At 39.3% G+C, this 20,788-nt stretch overlaps 4 protein-coding genes across 4 annotated transcripts; 3 read left to right on the top strand and 1 right to left on the bottom strand.

Annotated features, from left to right (window-relative positions):
* Nucleotides 1–824: 824 nt before the first annotated feature.
* On the top strand, nucleotides 825–5,998 carry LOC111194732 (uncharacterized). The gene is made up of 3 exons (XM_022679424.2): nucleotides 825–1,560; nucleotides 3,046–3,390; nucleotides 4,298–5,998. The coding sequence occupies exons 1-3, from the start codon at nucleotides 825–827 to the stop codon at nucleotides 5,059–5,061; spliced, it is 1,845 nt and encodes a 614-aa protein (XP_022535145.2). The 3' UTR covers nucleotides 5,062–5,998.
* Nucleotides 5,999–6,890: 892 nt separating this feature from the next.
* Nucleotides 6,891–12,406, top strand: selenot1b (selenoprotein T, 1b). The gene is made up of 6 exons (XM_007235627.4): nucleotides 6,891–7,078; nucleotides 8,804–8,914; nucleotides 9,023–9,149; nucleotides 10,081–10,168; nucleotides 10,323–10,485; nucleotides 11,446–12,406. Exons 1-5 carry the CDS (start codon nucleotides 6,948–6,950, stop codon nucleotides 10,445–10,447), a joined length of 582 nt encoding a protein of 193 aa, XP_007235689.3. The 5' UTR covers nucleotides 6,891–6,947; the 3' UTR covers nucleotides 10,448–10,485; nucleotides 11,446–12,406.
* Nucleotides 12,407–12,915: 509 nt separating this feature from the next.
* On the bottom strand, nucleotides 12,916–13,741 carry LOC103027426 (trypsin-3-like). Its single transcript, XM_007235622.3, has one exon. It carries the CDS (start codon nucleotides 13,699–13,701, stop codon nucleotides 12,958–12,960), a length of 744 nt encoding a protein of 247 aa, XP_007235684.1. The 5' UTR covers nucleotides 13,702–13,741; the 3' UTR covers nucleotides 12,916–12,957.
* Nucleotides 13,742–15,527: 1,786 nt separating this feature from the next.
* On the top strand, nucleotides 15,528–20,101 carry tsen34 (TSEN34 tRNA splicing endonuclease subunit). The gene is made up of 4 exons (XM_007235623.4): nucleotides 15,528–16,183; nucleotides 17,790–17,925; nucleotides 18,973–19,254; nucleotides 19,732–20,101. The coding sequence occupies exons 1-4, from the start codon at nucleotides 15,845–15,847 to the stop codon at nucleotides 19,926–19,928; spliced, it is 954 nt and encodes a 317-aa protein (XP_007235685.3). The 5' UTR covers nucleotides 15,528–15,844; the 3' UTR covers nucleotides 19,929–20,101.
* The last annotated feature ends 687 nt before the right edge of the window (nucleotides 20,102–20,788 follow it).

Here is a 20,788-nt window from a genome sequence, read left to right on the forward strand (position 1 = left end):
GCTGTGCAGTTCAGACCTCAAATAATGTAAATTAAGCAAGTTCATATTAATTTAGTAACAACAGTACTAATGTTCACAGCTTTCATGCGTTTTGTCATGCTCTCCTCCAGTCTTTCACACTGCTTTTGGGTGGCCCTATGCCACTTTTGGTGCAAAAAATCAAGCAGTTCGAAAATATCTGAACTTTACCTTAACTTTTCTGATTTATTTTTTTACTTTTTTACTTCTACCCTTCTACTCTTACTCATTACACAAGGAAAATCTATACTGTAGATCTGTACATTTTATTAGTAATAATAGTGTTTAAAGTGTGATTAAACCCTCTGATTTTTACTAACTCCACACTCAAATTTAAAAATGGTTAAAAAAATAGAAGGGTAAGTTTGGGAGGGGCACTGGGTGATGTATGGGTTTAGGGGTGGGACAGAAGCGAGAGCTTATTGGCTGAGCTGCAGCAGAAGCAGCGTGTCTCTGATAGTGGTGAGACCCAGATGATTGGACATCAGCAGGAGGGCGGTATTATTGTTTGACTGATCTGAATATTGTTATGTGTCTGCGCACCAAAGTACACGGACACATCATCCACGCTTTTAGCACAGCTGAACCTAAGAGGGCGCTGCAGAGATGGAAATTTACACGATAAAAGCCTTTTTTTAAAGGTTAGGAAATGTGACTCATTAAATAGGCAGTAAATCATGCTGTTTTTGTGATACTCCTTTTAGTATGTGTGAATTAAAAAATCCTAGCCTCACTAAATTTTGCATTAGAGACAGTTACTCCAATAAAAGCTTTTTTTTATACACTTACTATTCATAAAAGAAACAATGAATGTTCAGGTGTCCCAATACTTTTGTCCTCTTGTACTGTGTTTGTTAAGGTGGTGTTGTGTGTTTTGCTGTGTTGTTATAGGTGTAATGGAAAGGTCAGTGTTATGGGGCAGCTCTCCTCACAGGTGCCTGTTGGCGTTCACCTCCGCCCTCCTGCTGTGCGAGATTGTGATTGGACGGCTCTGCAACTCCCTCATTAACATGGTGGACAGTTTCCACACCCTCTACATCCTCATCCACCTAACCCTGCTGCCCCTGGAGAAGCTGACTGGAGTTACTGTGACCTCTGACCCCACCACATCCACGGACCCCAGCCAATCAGAGCCACAGGATCCCACCACTACCACCGCTGATGGGCCCACAGTAACTGACTCAAAACCAGTGCCATCTTCAGAGACCACCCAGCCAGGTCACATGACCTCTGGAACTGTTGTCTCTAAAGCGGATCAGTACAGTTTGTGGCGCGCTCAGCCTTTTGGGGCGGTACTCTCAGCTCTGCTGCTGATCTCTCTGTGTATCTCCATCAGTCTCCAAGTCATCAGCAGTACTCTACAGGCCCTTACAATAAAGCGTCCTCTGCTGGCCACTGTGATCGGTGCAGCCAGTCTGATGTTCAACTCGGCCATACTGATTTGGAGAGGAGGCCGAAAAATGGATGTAGGAGTTGGTGCTAGGCTTAGCAAGGACCTGATTGAGACCCAAAATGAGAACGTTGCTATATCAAATGATACAGGTATGATATTTCATTTTATACTATTTTGTCAGGGAAAAAAGAGCACGGGAAAAAAATCTATCCATCCTTTTCCACCAGTTGAAAGAATTTGATGTCAGGAATCATATGCTTTTATGAGCTGTTTGAATGTTCTCCCATTTCGGTCATTTTGGGTGAGAACCTCAATACACAATACACAGCAGGATTAGCCAGCAGACTTTGCCTGATAGTGGGATCTGTAACTACTGGCATGTCAGCAGATGAGGGAGATGTAAGTACGTCTGTGCACTATGCACCTCAGCATCTGCTGTCATTTTTTATATTGACAGAGCAAGTTGCTGTCATTTCCAGTTGCTTCAACTTTGTTATAATATCACTGACAGTTGGCTGTGGAATGTTTAGTAGTAAGCGCATTTCATGACTAGACTTGACTATCACTATACCACACTAGAACTGTTTGTGTGAACTGGCAAGTGACAAACAGAAATCACATCCCCAATCAATGAAAGAGACCCCACCCACATATCCCACAAATCAGTGCAGCCTTCTTTAGCTTCCATGGGATATGGCAAAAGTCTCATAACTTTTGGCATGTCATTGTGTTATTCATTGTCAATCCTAAAAAAAAAAAAATCTGTTTTGTGGTCAAAAACTATACAAAAAAATCATCAGTATATACATTTACACTAGAGGGACAATTGGTATTGGTATACCTGTTTATGCATTTTAACTTCTAGAATTCTAGAAGAGTATTTAAAAGAGTGTTTTCTGCTTATATTGGAGTAACTGTCTCTATTGTCCAGAAAATACATTTTGTTGTTATTTTTGAAGCGACATTTTTATTTTTATTTAAAGCTACCAAAAATTTGTGATCGCAGTGTTCCTTAAGGGGTCTTAAAAGTTTACTCTGTAAATGTTTATTCACTGTGAGTAAGGGGCCATCAGGGGGCCACAATACTTTTAGAGGGACCTTGTATTATTATTATTATTATTATTCCAGTCACACAATGTTCAAACACTTATATATATATATATATATATATATATATATATATATATATATATATATATATATATATATATATATATAATTTAGTATATATATATACTTAGTTACTTTATAAATTTAAGTAGTTTGATTTGCTTTTGGATTTTGCCAGTGTTTGCTTTTGTTTTGCTTTTTTGTGGATTTTCTGTGGATTTTGGAAAGGGGCACTTCAGGGGGGTATTCAGATTTTAGCTGAGGCCAGTGCCTCTGCGGCCCTGCCCCTAGAACCACCTGTAGTTACCGCATAGTGGTATTTTCAGAGGCCTGAATTACTTTTCTTGCCTGCAATGTAAATATGGTTCATTATTCAACGTGGTCACTGAAAGTATTTGTATTTTAGATTGTATTGTGAAAATTCAGACTGTAATTAATGAGTAATGAAAGCAGAATTGCAATTACAGAATTACATTATTTCCTCTTTAATCTAAGCATTCTTCTCTGTGTGCTGTTTGTTTTAGCTAAACCTCATAGTCAGCTTAGATGGAGGAATTCCAGCAGGTTAAAGATGTCAAGTGATCCTGATCATTCTGCTCCAGAAGATCGTCTTCATAATGGCGTTCTGATGTTCTGCAACCCTGCAGTACCCAGTGTGCTGAACCCGGACCAGAACTCAGCACACAGAGAAGACTTCTCATCCTCTCTCTCATGCACTGATCTTCCATCAGCCCCCACCACTGACTCTCTCCAACAGTCAAACCATGCACAGAACTCCATCTCCCATGATGCTGGTGACCAGCAGACCCTCCAGCTAACTGAGACGCAGAATGAAGAGGGTAATTGCACGGCCTGTATCGGCCAAACTGGTGAGAAAAGTTCCCCACTGACCCATCAGGTTTTAACCACACATCTTCACTGTCTCCATATCACTGCTGTCTCAACACAATCTTGAAATTTTGTTTTTACTCCAAACACTCTTTAAAAGGGCACTTAACCTCCTGTCTGTTGCTGACTCCACTGCCAGCTCAATGCTTGAAAAAGGCCAAAAAATGGGAGGGGTAGTTTGGGAGGTTGCCACCAGCTGTAAAACTGGTCAAATAGAAACAGAGCTTATAAATAAATTAAAAAACATGAAAACTGCGCCAAGTGGTCCAGTGATCTAAAGCACTGCCACTATGAGTGGGAGGTCGCAGGTTCAAAGACCTGCTCATGCAGCTTTGCCATCAAGCTGCCAGCGCTCAGAGGGAGCAAAATTGGCCCTGCTCTCTCTGGGTGGGTAGAGGGCACTCTCTCCCCACATCACTCCTAGGATGATGTCCACAGCACAGGGCGTCTGTGAGCTGATGTACCGGAACCGAGTCGCTGCGCATTCCTCCGAGCGCTCTGGCTGCTCGGTAATGCTGCATCAGCAGCAGCTCGAAAAGAAGTGGTGACTGCCTTCAGATGTATCGGAGGAAGCATGTGTTAGTCTTCACCCTCCTGGTGTGTTGGGCATTACTAGTAATAGGGGGAGTCCTACTGAGTGGGTTGGGTAATTGGCTGTGCAAATTGGGTGAGAAAATGGGAAAAATTTGAAAAAAAAAAAAAAAACACGAAAACTAAGGGTTTTCTATCTATAATTTTAGAAGTTATTTCGTCCATTTTTATTAATGCTAATATCCTTGGTACACAGCCACAGCTTGTCCAGCCTATCAACAGTTTCTATGACATCACATTTGAGGGCGGAGCACAGTTTTGTCAACATTTTACTTATTTATTTTCTTTTTTTTTCAGGCAGGAGTGAGCTGGTGAACTGCAGGCCTAAAAGGCAGCAGAGGAGAACCTGCGTAAAGGGCACCATCACTGTGATCCGTGGCCTGCTGAGTTCTGTTCTGGTTCTGGCCAATGGCCTAATCTTTCTGCTGGCCGGTGCCGGCTGCCTGCAGCCTCGGTCAGACTGTCGTTACCTCCGGTACCTGGACCCAGCGTTCTCTGTGGTTACAGTACTGGTGCTGATCGGCACCACCCTGCCGGAGTTCTGCCGCCACGCTCTGGTGCTGCTCCAGGCCACTCCATCACACCTGCGCATGGAGGAGCTGACGGCCAGTATCGGGCAGGTGCCAGGTGTGTTGGCAGTTCATGAACTGCACGTGTGGCAGCTGTCGGGGATGCACCTCGTGGGGTCGGTGCACGTTCACTGCCCGTCTGGTCTGAGGGCTGTAGAGTGCTCTGAGCTCCTGGTGACCGTCACAGAGGTACTGAACCGGTTCGGTGTAATGGACTGCACCGTCCAACCAGAATTCATCACTGATCCCAGTGACGATCCTCACTGTACTGGTACTGGGACTGAAATGAGGGCGGGGTCAGGGGCGGGGTCAGTGGTGCCAGACACCGTGGACGCTGCAGTGCAGGCACACTGTAGCCTGCAGTGTGGAAAGGAGTGCGCCAAGAAGATGTGCTGCTCACCTGCACAGGTGCGCCCCTGCTCTAGAGCACTCTCTACTGCAGATATGCTGGTAAAGCAACAGGACATTGTCTTGGAGAACCCATACCTCTAATACTGGTGTTTACTGATGTTTACCTCAAAAGTATTATTTAGACTGTAAAAAGAATATGTTTTTAGTAATAAATTGTTAAATATTTGGGGTTTTATGGTTTTATTGTTGCAAAAGACCACAAACATATATCTTAAAAATGATTTCTTAATGAACAGTTATGTTCATTTATTAATTATACAACTTTAGAATGTCCCTAGTCACCACCTCTGTCCAGCCAGACTCCAGGGCTACATTCACATTACCAGGCTGAAACGAATCAAATTAGATTTTTGCATTAGTCTGATACAGATCTGTTATGTTTCAGGGCAAAAATTGAATATATTTAACACATCACTTCAGCCTGATAGTGTGAACATAGCCCCCCATATCTGTTCCTTGATCAGATATATGTCGTGGCCATGTGGCCGGAATGTGAATGGTTAGATCGAATTTCATGTGTCTTTTCGTGCTGTCATCATCAGCCACCAGCCACTGTGCTGAACTCTGACTCCCCTTAACATGGGCTCTGTGAAGGTGTCAAATCTGATTTTTTAAACCTGATTTTTTGCCTTAGTCTGATACAGATTTGATTTGTTTCAGGGCTGTGACTTTAGCTGGGTTCACAATCTCTATAAACAGCATTAGGTGTATGTGACCAAAGATTTTATAATAAATCTAAAATACTCCTGATCTCACCAAAAAACATGAAAAAACAGAAATACAATCTAATTTTGCTAATGACGAAAAAAACACCACTAGCTCAGGCTTATTAAACCGGCTGAGCCTAAGGTATGTTTTAGTTTATACAAGCATGATCAACCTGACCAGACCAGAGAGTAAATTTTGACTGATAAAAAAGCTGGTTAAGCAGCAAACCTTCCAGTATAGTTTAGTTTTTTTTCATCAGGATTAGCAGCCTTCAACCATCAAAGAGCAACTGGGAACAACTTTTAGATGGGATTATTTAACACATGCCAAATTCTCAGAATTCTATAAAATAATACAGTAATATAGTATCTTCTGCACACACTTTATATCTAAACATTTTTGTTATTTATAATTTTTCTTGCTTTACATTTTTATCAACTTGCATTTTTGTACAACTTGATGTAAGTGAAATAAACCTTCTGATAAATTATGTTAATATGATGTGATGACATGTAATCTATCTGTCTGATTAATTAATTGATTCTATTGTCTGATTGACCTGATTAATAGGTTGCACACTGCTGCTGATTTACACTGAATGGAGTTCCATCATTCCAGAGAACCCAGTTCCACTGCACCACACCTCAATACTGGAGTCTTTATACCCTTTTATTGGTCTTTATGGCCCACCTTAGGGATGGTGCCAGTAGGTTCGTTTTTGTTGATCTGCTCCAGAGAGCCCTATTCTGTTGGCAATATTCTCCAGAGGGCCTAGACTCCTGTGTGTGTGAATTTGCATATAGTACACATATAGTGCACTTAATATGTGGTGCATGTTTGAGTAAAGCGGAGTAAACAAGCATATATTGATTTCTGAACTCTTAAAACTTTATGAATATTAACTTATTTTCATTGCATTATTTGAGGTCTGAAAGCTCTGCATCTTTTCTTCAATTTCTGCAAATAAAAAATGCTCTTGATAAAATTTTCTATTTGGAATTTGTAGTTTATATAATAAAACAACAATGTTCTTTTTACTGAAATATATACCTATAAGTAGCAAAATCAGATAAACTGGTTCAGAAACTGAAGTAGTCTCTTAATTATTTTTCCAGAGATGTATATTAGGGTTATTATAAGGATGTTGGTGTGTTTAGATTTGACCGCAGGGTGGAGGTAGTGTTACTGTGTGTGTGATCGGAGCGGAAGAGCTGAGAGTCTCCGCGGGTCAGTGTAGTGTGTCGAGCCGCGGCGGCAGGATGGGCTCCCGGTGTTTAGCGCTGTTGTTTCTCTCGGTGTTTTCTTTATATCACGCTACAGCGGATAACGGCAGCGTTAAGAAGCTGAAGATGCAGTACACCGCCGGACCGCTGCTCAAATTCCAGATCTGGTGAGAAAAGACCGCGGGGAGTCGGTGGCGTTAGCTGCGTGGCTAACAGCGCTAACAGTGGATCCGCTGTGGGTCTGACTCCAGTGTCTGAGCGGAGATTCTCTCAGCGCTGGAGTTATATTATGTTATACTAGATTAGTATATATAATAAACCCTGAGTTTTCCCGCTCGGGGGGTTGGTATTGTTAAATGTAAGATATCAGGGTCGGTAAGCTGAGCTGAGTTAACTGAGTAAATGATCTGTTTCCCTGTGTGAGTCTGTTTCCTGTGTCAGGGTTGTCAGTTTAGCCTTTAACCTGTATCCTAACTGTAGCTAAACTCGTTGTGCTGCTCCGACAGCGATCATATGATAGATAACGATAGATAACGTCTGGAGGAAGAAGAGGGTAAGTGACCCCAGGGTTATGAACTACAGTGTGTCAGAAGTTTGCACTGTTTATTTAGCTGTTTACCATTATTATTAATTCCTGACACAACTTTAATTATAACTAAAATTTTAATGACCCTCAGTAAGTCCATAACTAAGTGTGGTATGTGACAGTAGCTGTGATTCTCTGTCAGGGTTGAAAATATTTCTAGATTAAATTAGTCATTTAAAATTTGTCATTAAAGAAAGTATAGGTATCCACACATTCAGATAAATAATAATTTGCAGTAATATCCTACAGCAGCGCAGAACACAGAATTGTCAGGAAATGTAAATGGACCATTCCCCAGTGAACTCACTCCTGTTACTTGCACTCATTCCCGTTACTTTTTGTGTTTTGAGTAACAAGAATTAAAGTAACAAAAAATACTTTTTAGCATAGAATTAACAAAAACATGAAAAATAGCTAAATGTTGGTTGTGCTCATATCATGAGGACAGTGAGCACATTCAAGTGATTTTCCCAAAATGTTTATTTTAAAAATAAACCAAGACGTCCTAAGAATTAATTTAGGTTACAGGACAGAGTATTAAAGTTGAATTCCTCAGTCATAGTTACAATAAGATCAAATATACAGAAAACAAATTAGGGAACTTAATTTTGGTCTTCCCATTATCTTCAGAAGAACCAACTGATGTAACGTCCTGTTGTAGATGTGACTTGTGAAATGTTGATTTCTTTTTTTTTTTGTAGATGTTTCAGATGGGGTAACGTGTTATAGTAACAGGAATGAGTAAAACCCAGGGATACCACTAGAATGTGTATTTTAACTTAAATATTATGGATTTATTGTGAAAAAAATCGTTTTAAAGCTTTTGGAGTTTGGATTTGGAGTCACACAACAATGCAAAAAAATACATCTGTGAAGGATTGTAATAATTTTGTTACATGGTAAAGTTTATTATTGCCTTATGGTAAAATACAGTCCTCATCTAACTAGAAGTACAAAATGCAGTATTATCTACTTGAAAGTAATGCTGCAGTTAAAGTACTTTTTAAGTGTATATGTAAAGTAAAATATAGTAGCTTAGGCTATGTGCAGTGTCTGTGGATCAGTATAGTGCAAGAAATACTATGTAAATATGAACATTGCATTCATGCTTGGACAAAGTTCTAAGTAGTACTTGTTTTAAATTTTAGCTGTGTGGGTGAAATGGTAGAAATATTATCATAATATATTTAAGAACAATGCAATACCTGTCGCATATTTTTTTTATTTTGACTTGCAAACAAAATGCGTCAGTAGTGGCAGACCACAATCTAAAGTGTATCTAGTGATGCCATTTCTTTGTGTTTAGCATATCCTGAGGATACAAGCGGGTGTTTGAGGAGTACACTCGGGTTCTTGCCCAGAGGTACCCAGACATCCGCATCGAAGGGGAGAACTACCTGCCTCAGCCCATGTACAGGTACATATACAGCTTTTCTTTCAATTAACAGGTCAATAAACAATGAATTATTTTTTCTGATCACACGTTTACGTATTTCTAAAGCTTGTGTAAATTCTCTGTTTGCAGACACTTTGCTTCCTTCCTGTCCATATTTAAGCTTGCAGTGATTGGTCTCATTGTTGTGGGAAAAGACCCGTTTGTGCTCTTTGGTGTGGAGACCCCTGGACTCTGGGCTTGGGGTCAGGAGAATAAGGTAAGGATATAACATTTGTAACCCCTCTACTTATTTTAAGAAGGAACAATTAGTCATTTTCATTAGTGATTAGTCTATTTACGTGTATTAAAATGATAAACAGACAATAGTATGATTTGTTATAAATATTTTTGAGGTGGATAGAGACAGATTAAGCGTCTCTACACTATAGAAAACAAGAAATCCAGCTAGGGAAAAGAAATTGGTGTAACCATAAAACCAGTAAAGAACGTGGATTACCCAATACAAGTGTGGTGCAAGCTGTTTGTAATTCTTAAAAGGTTTACATGTTTTCTCAGTACCACTCTGTGAGGCTCTCTCTGTGATTTCTGTGATTCAGAGATCATGGATGGAACTACCGAATAGATGCGTTTAAAAAAAGTATAGTGCTAGTGCGTCATCTGTTCAGTCCCTCGTCAGTTACCTGCAGCGCACTGGGATTCTGTTTATAAGTGTAACCCACACCATAGGCCCTACTGGGAGGTTGTTAACGATGTCTGCTGGGAGACTTGCATCAGCCTCTGTCTCTCTTGGTAATCTTGAGATAGATAGGAGTGTAAAGGGCTGAGGGCCCTTGATGTATTTGATGATTTGATGCATTATTTTGATGATTTGATTTATTATTATTTTTATACATAATGCTGAATGCTTACTTAATCTTACTTTAAACTCTGTAAATTTGAAAGGGGTATTGGAATGTCTTACAGAGTTGATTTCCCAAACACGGATTATGCCTAGTCGTAGACTGTGTTTTCCTTTCAACAAGAATTCTCTATTCAAAATGCTGTACAGTCTGAGACTGTGCTTAATAATTTGTGTGGAAAAACTACCCATAAAGACTTGCATTTAATTTCTCCATGCCTGCAGCTACCCTTATGATGCACATGAGCTGAAGTGAACTATTTGGATTTGTTTTCCTTTTTTTTTTCAGATATATGCTTGTATGATGGTGTTTTTCCTCAGCAACATGATTGAAAACCAGTGTATGTCCACTGGTGCCTTTGAAATATCACTGAATGGTAAGTTTATTTTAAATGTATTATTATTTTATTATAAATCAGTGAGGATTTTTCCGTTTCAATGTTGTATTGTGCAGAACAGTCAAGACTTTTTCCAGAGGCTTTGCCAGACTAACCTTGTGCTGTGTTTGTGTATGTGTGTGTCTGTCCACAGATGTGCCTGTTTGGTCCAAGCTAGAGTCTGGCCACCTTCCCTCCATGCAGCAGCTGGTCCAGATCCTGGAGAATGAGATGAAGCTGAATGCACACATGGACACCCTGCCCCTTCAACGAGCCTAAGTCAAGACTGTTGGGGAATCAGAGCTCTTCCTTTTCCTGTAGGTAACAATAGAGAAACCTGCTGATAATAGAATATTCAAAACATTGTGGTAAACATGATTAACCAGTTATTTCTTAACTCCTAACACCCCTAACAAACCTTTCCTCCTGTCTCCCACTATTTCCCTTGGCCTCCTTTAAAATGTTTTTGCCTTAAAGATCTATGTCCTCTATTGCTAAATGTACATCATTAATTGTAAGTCGCTCTGGATAAACGCTCCTGCAAAATGTTATGTAATGTAATTTGGAAAATCAAATATTCTAAAAGGGTTATGCAGTTAGGGTTATAAAATCGGATTAATTTTTTTTTTTTTTTTTTTTTTTTTTTTTTTTACATTTTACATTTGTTTACATTTTCAGGCCTCTGTTTATATTTTGCAATTGATTCTTGTTAAAGGTCTTTCTTGGGAAAGAAACAGTGAATGAGCAGGTGTTCCTATACCTCTGTCCATACCTCTGCATTTACAATTTTAAAATGCTTTTACTGGTCTGACAGACTTCATTTTGACACAATCATGCCTTTTATTTTCCAGCCATTAGGGTTATAGCTCGATACATTTTAAACATGTATTGGTTTTAAAAAGTGATAGCACTGAAATGCCATTATTGGCAGAATATTGATCAGGTTTTTATCAGTTTTGTCATGATTTTCATCATTGCACAAATGTAATTTGTTAAAAAAAAAAAAAAGGACATTTAGGCATTTAAAAAAATATTAGTTTTAACTTTAGACATTTAACACCCAATGTGGGTGCAATCTGATTACATTATTAAATATGTTATTGTTTGTTAAACCTTTTTTAAGCTTTTACTTGTGTTCTAATTATCAAAAATGTTAACTTTTTCAGTTTAACAATTTTTTGTTGCCAAATATTTGGTAAATACATAGTTTCAAAGTGATGATTGCTGATTTTCTCTTGTTTGACATTAATTGGTGACTATTTTGTTTCTCTCTCTAGGTATATGTTAGGACTACACAGTCAGTAAAGGGGCACCAATGAAAGTCTTCACTGAAAACAGAGTCTCTGCTGGTGTAGACTGGATGTCCTCGTCCACTTTTACTGTTAGCTGTGGGAGTCCTGACATACACAGTGGGTCGACTGCCTCTGGATTAGCAATGGTTTTATTGGAATGGTGGGAAATCTTATTTGAAAAGTCCTTGTGAAAGCTACAGCCTTTCATTTACTCTAGAAGTCAGATATTGGAGCTGGGAATGATCTCACAGCTGAGTTAATGATGTTCCAGTTCATTCAGATAATTTTACAAAATTTTAAAGCATTTTTAAAATGCAATATTATGGTAATAATATGAACAATACCAGTTAATAACAGTGCTTTACACAGACTTTTACATACTTAACAACATGGAGAATGGAGTCATAATTGGAACTTCGACGTCCGCTTTTAAATGGCACGCAGCAATCCTACATTTGGCTATCCATTGTTAATTAATAAGCCTTGTTGCTCTTAAAGATGCAGTCAGCTGATCTACACATGCACTTTTCAATAAGCCCCCCCCCCCTCCCAGTCTTTACAAAAACAGTTAATTGTTTATAGTAACAGTAATCAAGGGCCAAAGTTGTGTGTGTAATTCTGTTCCCATTAACGCACACATTTTCCGCGCACATTTTTGATACTTATGCATAATTTCCCAGATTAAAAAAATTGCTCTTATGGCAAACAAAACACACGCACAATTATAAATTATTGTGATTTTAGATATATGGATCAAGAGTTTTATTCATATCTGAAGAATTTTATGCTAAAGACTTAATAAAGATGAAATACATACCTTACTGTATATTTTATCCAGATCATGAGGAAATGTACGTCATTGAGTTAATATATTCCGATTTGTTTATTTTTTTCAATGTTTCTTTTTATATTCTCAACTGAAATAAAATATCATTTATGTCTAAAACTGCTGCTGCTTGCGAACTCGTTCTTAAGTTGTTTCTAATTTATTGTATATGAATTTTATGTATTTTAAACCTTAGTATCTATTCTTTTACTTGAGTTTATGAATGTGAACAATTTTGAGACATTTGATGATGTCCAAACACTTTCAGACCAACACTGAAACTGTAGGATTTAAATAATCTTCTACCTGATGTATTATCAGTTTGCGTCTGAATGTGTTAAAAACACAGTGTAAAGTTACACTTCTGTAAGTATATTAGCTGGTTTCAAAGCAAAAATGTGAATATTCATTTTTGACTTCAATTTTCTCTAATCTGACTCAAATTGTATTATTTTTGATCAAGTAGAAACTTAATTATAATTTTTTTGCTAGATGAGCACTTTACTGCCACTCTAGAGGGCACTTTAGCTTTTTAGTTGTTTTTAACTGTTTTTTTTTTCTAAAGTTGATGCAAATGCAGTTTAGATGCCAGTTGTTGAATTGTTGAAAGAAATCACAGAGGAGTTGAATATTTTCTAATGGAATTTTATTGAGACCTCAGGAATGATAATTTAATAGGACTTCATGGTGTCCCTGATCCAGGTGTTGTAGTTGCAGACTTTGGTGTAGACGCCGGGCTTGTTCCTCTGGGCACATCCGTAACCCCAGGAGACGACGCCCTGCAGCTGTCCGTTGCAGACCACGGGTCCACCGGAGTCGCCCTGGCAGGAGTCCTTTCCGCCCTCGAGGAATCCGGCGCAGAACATGTTGGAGGTGATCTGACCGGGGTAGGAGTTTCTGCAGGAACTGTCACTCAGGATGGGGGCATCCAGGCACCTCAGGCGGTCGGGGTAGTTGCTGCCACTGCTGCTGGTGTTGCCCCAGCCGGAGATGAGGCAGCGGGTGCCGGCGGCGGCGCAGCTGCTGGGCAGGGACACGGTCTTGACGTAGCTGTTGAGGTTGGCGGGTTGGCTGAGCTTGATGAGCATGATGTCGTTGTCCAGGTTGTTGCCGTTGTAGCGAGGGTGCTTGACCACCACAGCGGAGTTGAGGAACTGCTCGGTGCCCTCGTTGACGTTGATGTTGTGCTCTCCCAGGCGCACCTGGATGCGAGACTTGTAGCAATGGGCGGCAGACACCACCCACTGGCTGCTGATGAGGGAGCCGCCGCAGAAGTGGTAGCCGGCGTTCAGGGAGACCTGGTAGGCCACACCGTTCTTCTGGCACTCGTAGCCACCGACGATCTTGTCATCGTCACCATCCAGGGGGGCGGCGTACGCCACGGCGCACAGGGCCAGGAGAATGAGAGCCTTCATGGTTGTGCTGGACAGGAACGTCTCGCTGTATTTGGACGCCCTCAGGCCTTGCTTATATACCTAGAGAACAGCAGATTTGCTGACCATGCTCAAGGACAGGTGGTGCATATGTTGCACACGTACAAGTACCATGTACGCATTAACAAGTAACCAGTGTGTGAAATGACATATGGCTATAGATATGGTATCATGCATAGAGCAGGACTGAATACTCGGCACTTTCTGAGTATGATCATACGAATATGAAGTTTAAATGAAGTTTGGATAATATAGATATGTTATATAATAAAATGCAACATACACACATTTTTTACTGCAGCTTTAGACAATAATGTGATCAACATTGCAAGTACTTTCACCATTTACTGATGCATTTTGTCAAACATATGGCATGGATTGGAATACCTATATGAATATATGATTTATTTACAGACGTGATAATATGAGCCATGGATCCCAGTGTCTGCAACAGATACTGTAGAACTGAGATGGGTTAAAAGTTTATTAGTGGGTTCAAGACGGCTATGCCTCTTGGACAGGGTGTCAGTTCATTTTAGGGGCAACAAACACAGGACCACAAACATTTTACCAGCAGTCAACTTAATTGTGTCTTTTAAGTTTTACATTTAATGCTGATGATGGTAAAACAGTAGTAAATTGGAAAACAAAAAAGATTCCTTCCTAGACTATTTTCACTTTTTTGAACACCCTGCAAGAACCTCCACAAAGGATATAAAATATTTCAGGCCAAAAGCTTCTCAAAACTGTAAGTCAGTAAACACTAAAAAGAGATTGTGCAAAAGTTTTAGAATTAAAGTATATATATTAGGGATATATTGAAATGAAACAATATAATATAACTATACAAATATATAAACTATTTTTCTACTACCCACTTGTTCTGCTTTATTTCTATATTTTTAATAAAAGAAATGACTTTAGCCATGTCTTTATTATTGCACTTCACCTGTTAGACATCTAATTATTTTCTTCACTGCTGAAACAAAGACTTAGTCCACCGTTAAACTAAGCTAAAGGTGTTGGTACGTGGGTCAGTCTGGCCGTGTACCAGTTTTCTCCAGTTTCTATCCGGATGGGATTAGTTTCTCAGGGGGTCCTGGGTTAATTTTCTCTTTTATGGGGGGCCCTCTGTGATTTTATTCCCGTCCAGAACGACCATGTACTCGTTTTTCTCAGACGTCTCAGAAAATTACATGCCTGAATTACCTACTGTTTTTTGCTGAACTCTGTCGTCCTCTGGTAATTTTATTTTTTTGAGTTTCGTCTCCTCACGTTTAATAAAATAGCTATTTGTCCACTGCTACACACCATATTTACACTTTGGGTGCGTGTTTCCACGGAGATGCACGTAAACACAATGGCAGTGGTAACTTGTTGAAAGAACTGACTTATGGTTTTAATAGTTACAGAGTTATCTGTGTTTCTTTTTTAGTTATTATGATGAAAGTGCTGTGCAGTGGCTTGGAAATTCTCATTTTTTTCATCAATTTCCAAAGCTTAGTTTACTTATATTCCTACAGACCAGCTATAACTCTTAACCAGTAACTTATTTTAAAAAGACTCCAAACCTGTTAATTTTTTTATTTTTACTATATTCAGTTTTTTTTTTACAAAATGAAACAGTGAGTGTTCTAAAACTTTTTTATTTTTATTTTTGATCGGTAGTGTAATTTATTTCTGCATAAAAAAAAAAAACTAAACGTAACGTTATGTTAAATAAAGACCTTTGCTTAAAGCCCATTGGTTATAATGACAGACGTAGGCCACGTGGTGTTTCGCGTCACGAACGTAAACAGTGAAAACAGGAAGTCGGACCTGTAGAGCAGCGTGATCAACAGATAAAAGTCCTGCTGTTTAGGAGAAAAAGAAGTTTTGTTAAACTGTGAATAAATCTAGATTGCATAGATTAGTATCTATTTTATATTTACTTTTTTGTTTTTATCTGTGTTTTAATCTACAGTACAGAAAATACCCGTAATATAGGTATTAAATATATTAAACACAGACAGACTGAAACTGCAGTGTGTGGCCATGTGGTTCATCCTCAGCCCAGCTTCAGCGTTCTCTAACAGAACTTGTGTTTAATGGTTAAACATGTTCTAGGCTTAGTTCTGGTTCTGAGATGGACTGTGAGAGGCCGGCTGAAGATCACGGCACTCGACAGAACGGAGGAGCCGGGGAGGGCGGTGAAGCAGCGGGGGCTGAGAGTGAGGGAGACCGGGAGAGGAGCAGGGAACCCCGTGTGAACATCAGCCTGGTCGGGGGCACTCCTCTACTGTGGAGAGCAGGCGACATCCGGAGAGTCCGGGAGGAGGACGGGGTGGTCGGGGCGCTGGTGGGCTCGCTGGCCAGGCAGCCGAGGCAGAATGTGCGGCTGGGGAGACCGCTGGAGATCCTGCAGGAGGAAGCCAGTCTGCTGCTGGAGAGAGGCAGGGCTGCTGTACAACACACACACAACCAGGTTATCTAGTGTTAACTGTCTTTATTTTATTGGTTATATAAGAATTGGAGAAATCACTGGGTTTATTTTCATCTTTTTGTATTTGGCACCCTCAGATTCCTATTGTTTTTGCTTTTTAAAGCAAAGATTAAAAACACATTTTAATATCAGACAAATATAACCTTAGTAAATATAAAACACACTTTTTAAATTATCGTTTTATTTATTAGGGAAAAAAGTCTATCCAAACCAATCTAACCCTATAAAGTGTTTGCCCCTTAAACCTAATAACCTGGTTGTACCACCCTTGGCAACAACTGCAAGTTTGTCCCACTCTTCTTTACAGAATTGTTTTGTTCAAAGGGTTTTGTTTGGATCATTGTCCTGCTGCAGAACCGAGGTGCACCTGAGCTGAAAGTCATGAACTGATGGCCAGACATTCTCCCTCAGAATTTTCTGGTAAACAGCAGAATTCCTTGTTCCATCTATTAAAGCTGTGAACAAGTTGTTCAGGCCCAGAAGCAGCAGAGTAGCCCCAGAACTTCACACTACCACCACCATGTTTTACGTTCAGTATGATGCTCTTTTTCTGAAATTATTATTTTTTGATTTACGCAAGTTGTAATGGGCCACACATCTTCCAAAAAGATCATCAGGATGTTTGCTGCCAAATGTGAGATGGCCTGTTGTGTTTTTCTTGGTCAGCAGTGTTTTTTGTCTTGAAACCTGCCTAGAATCTAATGAAAACCATTTTCGTCCAGTCTCTTTTTTTTATTATTGAATCATTAACACTGTCCTTAACTGAGGCAGATGTGGCCTGCCATTCTTTAGATGTTGTCATTGGTTATTTTGTGACCTCCAGGATTAGTTGTCCATACCCTTTTAGAGTAATTTTGGTAGGCTGGTCACTCCTGGGAAGGTTCACCAGTGTTCCATTGTATCTGCGTTTGTGAAAAATAGCTCTCACTGTGGTTCACTACAGTCCCAATGCTTTAGAATGTATTTTTAAACCTTTTACAGATGGACAGATGTGAGTGAATTTCTTCAGAAATACATATGATGTGTTGCTTTTAAGATCTTATATTTTGCTTCATGTTGTCAGACAGGTTCTATTTAAGTGATTTCCTGATTGTTTGACAATCAGGAAATCAGTTCCTGGGGAGTTTATACCACTCTTATACACACTGGGAGTACTGATAGTACTTCTCTAACATTGACTTGTCAAGCAGTTGTTCTAGAGTGTTTACTGGAGTAAAATGGCTACTTATTGTTTGCAACCATAGAATACCCTCTCATGTTTATTTTTGTGAGTGTTTTTTGTTTAATGGCACAAAGAGGCTAAAATATTGTTTAAGGGTAAAATTGATATTTGTTTTTTTTGTAATTTATACAAGCACTGTTGGGAAATGCACACTTGTCAAAAGCTTGTATATTATAAAGGCTCCTCGCCAAGAAATGGCTAACCATGTGTAGGCTTATTGTCATGCTGTAGAGATAATGTAAACTGTACCTGCATCTATACCTGTGGCATATTATTAAAAAAAAAAAAAAACTACTTACTGCATACATACTTTGGTCAAAGCAAGATGGTGGTGGATTCTGTTCTGTTTACCATTTTTTTCTATAGGAAGATGAAGAAAGCCATGTGAAGGCTGTTGAGGCATACCAGTCCAGACTGGAGCACAGTTATGAGGAGCAGTGTGTTCTCGCCCTCGAGGACAAGAAGGCGGTTCTGCAGAGAGTAATGAATGCAAAACAGAACGGTGAGTAAAAGTCAGTTACAGCCAGGACTGAGCATTAGGTATTTTAGAGCTTTCAGAACAAGACCTTTTGTCTCCATTTATCATCATTTGAAAATGGCAACAGCTCTGCACTGGGCATATGCCCCAGGAACTGCCTGACGTTTTGGAGATGTTCTGACCCAGTCGACTAGAGCATCACAGTTTGTGCCTGTCAAAGTGTCTCAGATTCTTTCTCTTGTTAATTTTTTTTTTTTGTTCAACACATGACATTCAAGAACTGACTGTTCACTCGCTGCCTAATATATCCACCACTTGAAAGATGATCTTGTAGATTAAGAAAATCTGTGTTTTTCACTTCACCTGTTAGTGTTAGAGTTAGGGCTTATTATGACTTTGTATCGCTATTTAGTCTACACCTAATCCAATCTTCTCTGCCACCGTCACCAGAGAGTCCAGCTTCATGCAGACCCTCTTTTTCCCTCTTGCTGAAAAGCTGATTTTTAAAATTTTGTTCCAAAATCAATGTGATTGGTTACACACACATTTATAGATACTTATTAGATTTAATTATACAAATCTAGATTTAAACATCTAATTACAACTCTTTAACCCTATTAGACCCTGCATCCATTACAATTGACATCATATATGAATGGTCCATATCATCATATCATAAACCAGCCAATGAAACAGTAGCTTAGCCCCACCATTGCACTGGAAAATAAGACCAACTCAGAAATTAGGGCATGGCTGCACTTGAGCCAGTGAGGCAAAATAGGAGCTTATTGTTACTATTTATATGTGATTTAGAACACATTAGGTCAATATCAAATTAAAATTACAAGCATTATAGACAGAAAGCAGCATTCCTTTATTTTTTATTTTTATTTATCACTCCATCACTGGGACATAATTCAGTTCTGAAAGGGTTAATCACAGTGCTACTGTTATAAAGGATTAAGATAAATAATTTAATTGAATACAGTAGCTGAAGCATCATTTTGTTTTTTTTTGTACAGGCAGACAGTTTCTAAATATAATGATTTTTTATTGTGTCTTTTTGCACAGATCACACATGTGACGAGGGCACAGAGCAGGCAATGAGAGAGCGGCTCAGCTCCCTGCAGAAAGGCTTCACGTTACCACGCTCCGCCATGGCAGTGCAGCTCTGCACCGCCCGTGCTGGCTTCGGTCACTGTCCCGAAGAAGCTGCTTTCCTGGCTGCTGATTGGCCAATGCCCAGAGATGAGCGGTCTGAGACAAGGTTCAGAGTGTATAGAGATCTGAGGGGGAGGGGCTTCTACCTCACAGCAGCAGGGAAGTTTGGTGGAGATTATCTAGTGTATCCAGGTGAGTTCAGTAGATTTAGTAGACTTATTATAGTGACATGACAAAACTTTTGGGACAGTAGCTGTTTTACAAAAGCTAAATACCTCTGCACTGAGCTGTGGGATACGTGGGCGGGGTCTGCTGCACTGAATGCAGATATGATTTCTTTCAGAGTCACTTGTCTGTTCACATGGACAATTTTAGCCAGATGCTGGTGATCACCATCATGATCACCCACTGCTGTTCGTAACCAAGGTTTTTTTTTTTACATTCAAGGCATTTGTGGGGCCCCAAGCAAAATGGACGCAAGTCGCATACTAACTATAAAGAAGGACCCCATATTAAAAAATCTGATATATTCAGTCAAATATACAGTGAAAAATATATTTGTCCATTTTATAACTATGTTGGCATATTGAAATAGATACTTTTTATGTATACACATAGAAATACATTTGTTTTGTAACATAGACTGATTGTTTTGCTTTTTTCCTGCAGGTGATCCACTGCGTTTCCATGCGCACTTCATTGCTCTGTGCCTGTCGATGGTTGAACAGTTGCCACTGTGTGATGTTCTGGCTGTGGCTCGGCTCGGTTCTAATGTGAAGAAAACAGTGCTGCTGTGCTCCCCACGGGACAGTGGAGTGGAGGGGGAGGTTGTGTATTCATCTCTGCAGTGGAGTGGAATGGTTTAGTGTCTAAAGTTTTTTCAGACACTCAGCTGTTCATGAACTAATAAAACATAAAAAGAAAAAAAAATCAGACCAGAGGATCTATTAGCTTGTGATATGGAACTCAGTCAGTGTGGGGGGAGTGCCTTTTGCAGGTTTGTTAACTATAACAATAAATAAAACATTATTTTTTTGTATTTTTGGTCTTTATTTGTTTGTAACGTGGGCAAGCTTCCATCACAGTGTAGAGTAGCCCTCACATTAAAAAAAACAAAAACAAATTTTAACTTTACAATTTTCATTATTAATGCAGAATTAAAATATTAATGTAAATAAAGTCATTAATTGTGAAAGGGTGTAACATAGTTATTTGTAGAGAAACTTTCCCACTCCAGATGTTCTTATAGTGGCAGAGCTCTGATTATGCTCACACACTGTATCTAAGAGCACATTGTCAGTGCTGATTGGTCAGTCCACAAATAAATTAAAACTCCTGACCTAAACCTGATCAACTGAGATGGTGATTTGGGATGAGCTGGAGCTTTACAGCGTGAAGGAAAAGCAGCAACTATTGTTCAGCACCTCCAGAAACTCCTTCAAGATGCTGAGAAACCTATATTCCATGTGACTCTCTCTCATGAAGGCACTGAGATTAAAATATTAAGAGTGTGCAGATCTGTCCTCAAAGCTAAATGTAGCTCCTTAGAATCTAAAGTAAAAACATGTTTTGTTTAACACTTTTTGTTGACTACATAATTCTACATATGTTTCTGTATAGCTTTAATATCATTAATATTAATCTACAATGTAACAAAAAATCATAAAACATTGAATGAAAAGGTGTACACACTTTGAACTGGTACTGTGTTTGTATAGCAGCTTCA

The sequence above is a fragment of the Astyanax mexicanus genome, chromosome 9 (genome assembly GCF_023375975.1).
Source record: "Astyanax mexicanus isolate ESR-SI-001 chromosome 9, AstMex3_surface, whole genome shotgun sequence".
NCBI lineage: Eukaryota > Metazoa > Chordata > Actinopteri > Characiformes > Acestrorhamphidae > Astyanax > Astyanax mexicanus.

What these genes read in the sequence shown, in the direction of transcription:
- LOC111194732 (XM_022679424.2), top strand. Translation starts at nt 825, where the DNA reads ATGAATGTTCAGGTGTCCCAATACTTTTGTCCTCTTGTACTGTGTTTG. An exon ending in TGCTATATCAAATGATACAG is followed by an intron (nt 1,561 to 3,045) that starts GTATGATATTTC and finishes TGTTTGTTTTAG; the next exon opens with CTAAACCTCATAGTCAGCTT. An exon ending in GGCCTGTATCGGCCAAACTG is followed by an intron (nt 3,391 to 4,297) that starts GTGAGAAAAGTT and finishes TTTTTTTTTCAG; the next exon opens with GCAGGAGTGAGCTGGTGAAC.
- LOC103027426 (XM_007235622.3), bottom strand. Translation starts at nt 13,701, where the DNA reads ATGAAGGCTCTCATTCTCCTGGCCCTGTGCGCCGTGGCGTACGCCGCC.
- tsen34 (XM_007235623.4), top strand. Translation starts at nt 15,845, where the DNA reads ATGGACTGTGAGAGGCCGGCTGAAGATCACGGCACTCGACAGAACGGA. An exon ending in TACAACACACACACAACCAG is followed by an intron (nt 16,184 to 17,789) that starts GTTATCTAGTGT and finishes TTTTTTCTATAG; the next exon opens with GAAGATGAAGAAAGCCATGT. An exon ending in AGATTATCTAGTGTATCCAG is followed by an intron (nt 19,255 to 19,731) that starts GTGAGTTCAGTA and finishes TTTTTCCTGCAG; the next exon opens with GTGATCCACTGCGTTTCCAT.